The following is a 7830-nucleotide window of genomic DNA, read 5'->3' on the forward strand; positions in this document are numbered from 1 at the left end:
CACACACGGCTTCCTCCCTCAGCACCTTCAAGCGTCACCTTCCCAGTGAGGTCAGGCCAGCGGCCAGGTGCCTCCCAATCCTGCTTTCTTTCTGTGACACTGCCAGCACCATCCACCGTGCCAGAAGGGACGTTCCCCATGCGTGTCGTCCTCCCTCATTACAGCAAAAGCCCCATTGGGCAGGATCTTCATTTTCCTTACATGGGTTTCTGAGCTTTGGGGACTGTGCCTTCTTGGCACATAGTAGGCACGCAACAGATATGTGTGAAGTGCATGAGTGACTTTTCAGTCCCTCTTTGGACCCATCATCGGTCTGTACTAGAGGCTGGAAGGTTTTCGCCCCAGCGGGACAAGGCCATGTTTGGCCAGGACCACACGGGCCAGCAGAAAAGCCCAAGGCTGGACATCGGTCAGGCTTTCCCTCCCCACCCCCACCCTGTGAGTAACTACCCATGTTCCTTTCTGTAGGGCTGCAGTAACAAAGTACCACAAACTCGGGGGCTTAAACCAAGAATGTACACTCAGTGCTGGGGGCCAGAAGCCTGGGGTCAAGGTGCCAGCAGGTTGGTTCCTTCTGAGGCTGTGAGGGAGGCTGGGCCAGGCCTCTCCCCAGCTGCTGGTGATGTGAGGCGCTGCTCAGCCCCCAGCCCTCCTCCTTCCCACAACCTTCTCCCTTTGTCTCTTTACATGACCTTCCTTTTATAAGCACACCAATCATAGAGGGTTACAGCCCACCTAATAACCTCCACTTTCACTCAGTTACCTCTGTAAAGACCTTATTTCCAAATAAGACCATATGACAGGTAGTGGGGCTCCCAACTCCATCTTTTGGGGAAGCGCACGACTGAACCCATACCACTGCCCATGTAGTTTTCACACCTAGATCAGGGGTGTCAAAAAGAAGGGCAGGCGGTGATGACTTGGAGAGCAAATAGGTACAACTAAGGACCCCAAAGCCCTGATTGCCTCTTTTGGGTCTTTTCTCAAGTGATTGGATGTATTTTGTGGGGGGAGGGGAAACCCGGATTCTAGGCCCATTTGGTCAACGCTTATTTTTATTGCAATCCACACGAATAAACATATTCCATACCACATCCTGGTAGAGACTAGTTATATATATATATATATAGTGTATATGATATTCAGAAGACAATCTCTACCCTTACTGTGATTGACGTACTCTGGATTTTCTCTTCTGTGGGATTTTATTCTGTTTCCCTTTTTACAAAAGGCTAGTTGCAGTTCATTATATTTATTCTAAGACGCATTGGTGGCATCTACTCCAAGAGTTTGAAAAACATGCTTGAGTCAGTCTTCTGAAGACCAGCTATGGGGGTTCCACTCCCCCCCCCCCCAGGAAAGTGTCAATCGCCTTCGTTGGCATGGGCCAAGGCAAGGGGCAGAGCTCTGGTTAGTTCCAGTGTGGGAATGGCGTGAATTACCCCATCATGAGAATAAACTGCAAGATTCAGAGTCATCACGAAACTTTGTGACACATACCCCCGCCCAGGCTCCTGTCTTCAAGGCCACATTTGTGTGGACACAGCTGGCTAAAATTCATCTCCCCCACCCCCACCCCCAGCTCGAGCCCCAGCCAGTGGGGCTCAAGGCCTCAAATAGACACTGGGAGACAGGGGGAGGAAGCCACGTCTTGGCATTTCAAGGCAGGTTTTAATCGTTTTCAATACCTTCCCCCGATTATTTACATCTAGTCCACTGGGGTTCTCTTTTACATGATAAATGTTGTCCATTTATTCGGCATTTCAATGTGCACAGCACATACATCACAATACGGTCGGCACCTGTATAAAACTACAGAGTCTGAAAACAGCGGTATACAGAAACCTCAAACCCCCATCACAGCAATAGAAACACTTTCCGATATTTCAAAGGTCCCGTTACATCTCTATATGCTTCCCATGTGATTCGCTGACTATATACAAGAGGTCAAGGAGGACCGAATTCTGTACTTCAGACATCTTAATTCCTGGCAATTTGATTGGGCTCTGAGACAAGACAACGTGTGATAATATAAGGCACCTAAGACAATCGTGGTTCGTTACTACGAGACTGCATTAAACACAGGATGACCAAATTCCATCCCTGTGCCCTCCCCAGGCAGCATGAGATCTCTGAGCATCACCTTTCCTCAAGACTTTCTAGATTCAGTCTAGGGCATGGTTTAAAATTAAAACAAAAAAAGTATTACAGTGCATGGACAGCAGTTTCAGCTGAGTGGTCCTATCTTACAGTTTCGCAAGTGGCTTCTCCCTTCTAGGCCTCGGTTTAAGAATAGTATTTTAAATAGACGATTAGCATCCGAACAAAGCGTTTTAAAAAGGAATGTGAAAGACAAAAACTCCAATCAGATTTTCCAGTCTTGCTGTCTGTAGACTCCCATAAAGTTAATTCGGGAGACAGTTCAGAAACATCTAGGAGAGTATTAAAGTCTTCATGAGACATCCGGAGCATTTCTGGTAGCAAGCTAAGGTCATTTTGTATAAACTCTAAAAAGTCATTCATTAAAATTAAATGTTTGCCATCACCTCGGAACTTTTTTTAAACATCCCCGACCCTGCCTCTTCCATCTTTGCTCCAACGACAGGGGTTACATTTGTAAAATATATAAAGAAAAATATAAGGTTACTTGGTGACCATATACTGCACTCTAACAGCTGTCTGCAAATATTTTCACCATGATTATCCTTACTAAAAGTAAATCACGGGGTAAAGATAGCTCAAACGTGCCAAGGTTCGAATGGGACGCACCGACGCGATCTGCAATCCTTTTTGGCTACAGATGGAAAAAAAAGCCACTTGGGATGGCGAACTTCTGCACCCGTCGGTCTGAGCTTTCTGCAGATTTCGCCAGATGAGCGGTTTAAAAACTTTCGAGGTAGATGTTAAATCCACTTAATCAGGGAATGCAACCGAGAGAAGCAGCATCTTCCTCGGTACAAACTCTGCATTAAGTGTTTTGTACAATTGCAAGGACATTCCACCTAAAATTAACAGTGAGTACTAGCCCAAAGTTTCCCCAGCACAGGGAAGTGTGCTTTTCAATATGTATCTATTCTACTATCTGTCAGGAGGAACTGCGGTCATAAACGGTATTTCATCACTAGAGTTGTTTTGTGGCTGCCAGTATACCCATCTCGTCCATTTCTGGCCTTGCAGTGAGATATTGATGCATTTTCATCCGATTTACAAAATCGCTGTGCTTTTTGCCTCCCCTCCACCCCCAATGGCCACAGAAATGTGGCTGTGGCTGATCCAAAAAAGGAAAACGGGAGTTTTTAAAGTTGTCTAAAGGTCTCTCCCATCTGGTAGATGGAGGAAGATTGACTACAGCAAAGTTCAAAGGTCAGTCTTGGCAGATCTAAAAACGGAGTGGCAGCGGAGGACTGGACAGCGCACTTTCTGTACCCGAAGTAAACCGATATGCCCCAATTAATAGCAACAGGGCACAAAGGGAGTGGGGCGCTGGAGGGTGCGAGGAGAGGAGCCTCGCCTGGGAGCTTCCTTAGCGGCTGCCAAAGCCCCAGGAGGGCCTTTCCCCGACACGGGGGAGCTCCCTGACAAACGTATGGGACGGTGGTGCAAAGCAGGCGGATGTCACTGGCTTTTAAAACACAGAGTAGCAGCACACTTGTGACAAGTTTCTGACAAGTTAAATAAATCCAATGGAAGGGTCTCCACTGTTTTACCAGAATTCAGGGGGTATATATATACATATATATATGTATATATATATATACATATATATATATAGTTTGTTTCTATTTTTTTGCCTTTTTTTTCAGAAAAATACAAAACACACCCACAGAACCATAAATAATTTGGTGGCAATATATACATATTTAAATAATTAATTTAAATATCTTACACCGACTCTTGCATCAAACTGTCCATAGATAGAGGTGCACCAAGGTGGCCCTCGGCGCTCCACTGTGAGAGCTGCCGGAGGCTGAGGGAAGGCTCCGTAGGTCACAGCCTGGGGAGGAAGTGGGTAACCTTCATGGTGGGGGACACTCGGTTCCCCTTCTTGGTCTTCCCGGTCTTGCTCAGGGCGATGAACATGCCGGGGTACCTGTGGCACTCATAGGCGTTGTAGTTGTTGGGGAGAAGTATCTCCTTGAACTTGCACTCATCCGTGAAGAAAGGCTGGGAGGAAGGAGGAACAGTGTTAGGCTGGACCTCCTCCTGGCCCAGGGACGCTGGGAGCCATGGTCAGGGGCCTCTTTGTGTCCCAGCCCCACTTGGGCTGACAGGTCAGGAGCCAAGACCCTCCTAGGGTGAGGAGAGGGACATGGCCAGCCCACAGCAGGTGGTGCTCCAACCACCCGCCCAACACCTGGCAGCCAGAGAATTTCGCTCCACTGTGTCCACCTTCCAGGCTGCAGTCCTGCCGGCTGGGACACGCCCCGGGGGCTCAGAGAAGGGCTCCCAATGGCACTTTGTGAGGGACTAGGAGGCACCCACGAGGGAGGGCACAAACCTCGTAGTTCCTGTCTTGGGGCTGCACCCCTTGTGTAGGCTGGCCCTTGTCACAGGCATTTGGCGAGGCGGGGTGGGGGTGAGGAGGCTCTGCCAATCCTGTGACCCAGGCCCCAGCCTCAGTGCCGTGGGCCTGGAGCGGTCAGGATCCTGCCCGCGTTACTCAGCTGGTGCTCTGCCAGCCCCTGTGACACTCACCGAGCCGTACAGCTTGCCCTTGTTGCTCATGGCCACGAAAAACCGACTGGCCACGCCGAAGATGCTCACCACGCCCCGCTCCACCGGCGAGAGTTCCAGCAGGCCTGGGGGAGGGGCACGGGTCATTCCGGGGCAGGGGACCCTGGGTCCGTGCCTCCCTCTCCAGCCCCCTCCTCGGCCTGCGCGCCTTCGGGACCCCATTTCTGGAGTGGGTATAAATGGCCCGAGCTCCCTAGCGCAGGCCACCCCCAAGGAAACCCCAGAGCACAGCGTGCGCGGGCGCGGACTCGCTCTCCTCTGGTGCAGACCCCGCGGCGGCCGCGCCCAGTCCCGGACCATAGGATCAAAGCTGGCCCGGCGGCCCCCGAGTCCGGCCGGGACCTGGGCTTGAGTCCCGGGTGCCAGTGGCTGCGCCGCGCGCCCTATGCCTACGGGCGAAGGCGCTGGAATTCGGCATCCGGAGCCCTAACTTCCGAAGGCGGGGAGGCGGGGCTCGGCCGCCGTGGTGCGCAAAGCCGGTCCCTGCGGTGACGCCCAGAGCGAAGAGTGTTTGCGTCCCCGCATCTCCGCACCAGAGGGACCGGAACCGTAGTTCGCCCGGGTTCCCAGAGCCCGCGAGCAGGTGTCAGCCCGAGGCCTCCGCGTGCGTTTGGGCGAATTGGCAGGGGCGGCCGCTGCCGGGGCCCCCAGCCCTTCCCGCCTGGCCCAGCCCACTCACTGTCGCTCGTGTCCGCGTGCACGCCGCCGATGCGGCCGTCGCGCAGCACCTGGAGGTGGAAGCCGATACCCACGTTGCAGTAGAGACGCCGCAGCCGTTTGATGCCCAGCAGGTAGTCGCCCGCGCCGCTCTGGACGGCCGCCTCTTTGGGCTGAGCGGCCACCGGCAGACGCGCCAGCGATCGCGCCACCAGGCTCTCCCAGCGGCGCTCCAGCTCGGCCTCCAGCGTGCCGTTGGGTGCGGTGGGCGCGGCGGCGCCCCCACGGCCGACCCAAGGCGCCAGTACCGCCAGCAGGACCGCCGGGAGCAGCGCCGCCGCGGCCGCCCCGGGCCCCGCCATCCCCGCCCTCGGGCCGTGCGTCCGTCAGGCGGTCTGTGCGCCCGGGCAGCCGGGGGCCGAGCTGCTCCTGTGGCGGTCCGCGGGAGCACACGGCCTGGGCCGGGACAGGGAGTGCGTGGCCGAGGGTGGAGCGGGAGGCGAGCGACGGGGCCCCCAGGTGCCCGGAACTACCGGGGCTGCATGGAGCGGCGGGCAGCCGTGAGGGACGCACGGCGAGGATGAGACCCTGCGAAGCGGCGCGCGCCTCCTTGCGCGCTGGGCCAGCCCCGGGCCGAGCCGCTATATATAGCCGGGCGCCCCCTCCTACTCCTGCGGGGGGCCGTTCGCGTTCGCCTGGGCGCCCGGGGCGCTGTGGCGCTCGCGGCTGGTCGCAGGCCGCCTGCCAATCAGGACTGGGGGAGGGGAGGCGGCCGGGGACGAGTGCCGCGAGTGCCACCTGGAGGGTCCTGGCCCCCACCCCTGGCTTCGCCCGGCCTACGGACCTGTTTGTCCCGCCCCTTGCGTCTCCTCCACTTCTGCCTTCAGCCAAAGTTTTGCCTCTTTCACTTTGTCCCTGCCTGTCCCTTCTCAGTCTCTCCCCTTCGCCGCTGCCTCTGCTTGAGCAGCCTGGGTGCCGCCCTAACCGGGCACCCTCAGCTCCGAGCAGCCGGTCCTTGCGCCCTGCCTCTCAGGGACTCTCAGGAACCTGGTTCTTTTTCTTAGGCCATGCGGGCAGCCTGGGAATGACAGGTAGGACAGGACAGTAAGTAACACGAGGGCAAGCCCGGGAAGGGAGAACCCAGCGCGGTGGGCTGGAGGGAGGCAAAGCCCTGGGCTCTGCGTCCTGCACTCTGGGTGATTCAGAAACGGAGTTCTGTAAGCCAGGTGGAGGCATCACCTAGGCTGGGGCCCTCGGGTGGGTGCTCCTAAGGGAAGGTAGGTGGGGGTGCACCCCAAATGCTTGTACCCCACCCCACACCTCCATGCAAGGACAGGTGGTAGGCCCAGGGCCATAGTGGACGTTCACTGCCCCTCTCCCCTTCGATTCTTCCGCAGGCACAGTCAAGTCCTTTAACCAGAGCTCCCAATGTGGCAGGGACCCAGGCCAGGCCCCTGGAAGACACCCCTCTCACCCCCACTGTCCGCATCGGCACTGTGCCCATTATGGCCTGATGGCGGTGGGACGGGCCAGAGGCCCAGCTGGGTGCTGGCTCACCTAGGTGTGAAAATCCCTGTTCTCTGTTGTCCCTGAGGAGCCTTGCAGGCCCTCCCAGCAGGCCCCTCCCAGCAGGCCCCTCCCAGCAGGCCCCTCCCAGCAGGCCCCTCCCAGCAGGCCCCTCCCAGCAGGCCCCGCCCAGCAGGCCCCGCCCAGCAGGCCCCGCCCAGCCACAACAGCAGGGGCCTTGGAGCCCACCCCAACTCCTGCTGCCACCGACACCCGCGACCATTTCAGCGTCCCCCACCTCCCACCCAGTTCCTGCCTGAGGTGCCCTTGGATGCAACCTCTGAACCCGGGAGGGGCCCTGGGAGGTTTGAGATCTCTGTCCTAAGGTCCAGAGGGGGGAGGTCCTCAGGGGTCAGTGAGTGGCCTTGGCATGACCAGAACCCAGTCTCCAGACTCCTCCATGAGCTCTGTGCTCCCCTCTGGGCCTGTAGCCCTCGTGAACAGCACCCACCCAAGCCAGGGCCTTCCTGGGCTGTAGGGTGTGGGCTCACAGCTGCTGCCGGGACACTGGGACGCTGGGCCTCCCCCGATGGACGTGCAGATCTGGTGCCAAGACGACAATTCTGGCCAGGGTTCAAACACAGGAGACCTAGAACTTGCCCATTGGTTTCTGTGTGGCCCTGGCAAGTCCTTTCCATCTGTGGGCCCCTGACTCCCCATTCACAAAACAGCATGCAAGGTGGGCTGCCCCACTTCAGTCCAGGTCCAGGGGGGCATCTCCCGTGGGGAGGTGGGACCCAGAGCCTCTGATGCTTTCCGCAGCTCCTGGCAGAGGGTGGCTCCTGTCTTCCCAGGACCCCCACAGGGACCCCCTCCCTGTGTCTCCTATTTGCTGGTAAGTTCAGTGAAGCACCTTGGCAGCTGGTTTATCTC

At 56.6% G+C, this 7830-nt stretch overlaps 1 protein-coding gene across 1 annotated transcript; it reads right to left on the minus strand.

Annotated features, from left to right (window-relative positions):
- Positions 1-3931: 3931 nt before the first annotated feature.
- Positions 3932-5753, minus strand: FGF4 (fibroblast growth factor 4). Its single transcript, XM_019755605.2, has 3 exons — positions 5414-5753; positions 4696-4799; positions 3932-4164 (listed from the first exon to the last, which is right to left on the minus strand). The coding sequence occupies exons 1-3, from the start codon at positions 5751-5753 to the stop codon at positions 3988-3990; spliced, it is 621 nt and encodes a 206-aa protein (XP_019611164.2). The 3' UTR covers positions 3932-3987.
- Positions 5754-7830: the final 2077 nt, after the last annotated feature.

The sequence above is a fragment of the Rhinolophus sinicus genome, linkage group LG06 (assembly GCF_036562045.2).
Source record: "Rhinolophus sinicus isolate RSC01 linkage group LG06, ASM3656204v1, whole genome shotgun sequence".
Lineage (NCBI taxonomy): Eukaryota > Metazoa > Chordata > Mammalia > Chiroptera > Rhinolophidae > Rhinolophus > Rhinolophus sinicus.

Bases quoted from the DNA above. Each gene is read 5' to 3' on its own strand.
- FGF4 (XM_019755605.2), bottom strand. From the start codon at position 5,753: ATGGCGGGGCCCGGGGCGGCCGCGGCGGCGCTGCTCCCGGCGGTCCTG. The intron at 4,800-5,413 runs GTGAGTGGGCTG...CCCCTCCCCCAG, and splicing joins GCACGCGGACACGAGCGACA to GCCTGCTGGAACTCTCGCCG. The intron at 4,165-4,695 runs GTGAGTGTCACA...CCTTCCTCCCAG, and splicing joins AGGGCAAGCTGTACGGCTCG to CCTTTCTTCACGGATGAGTG.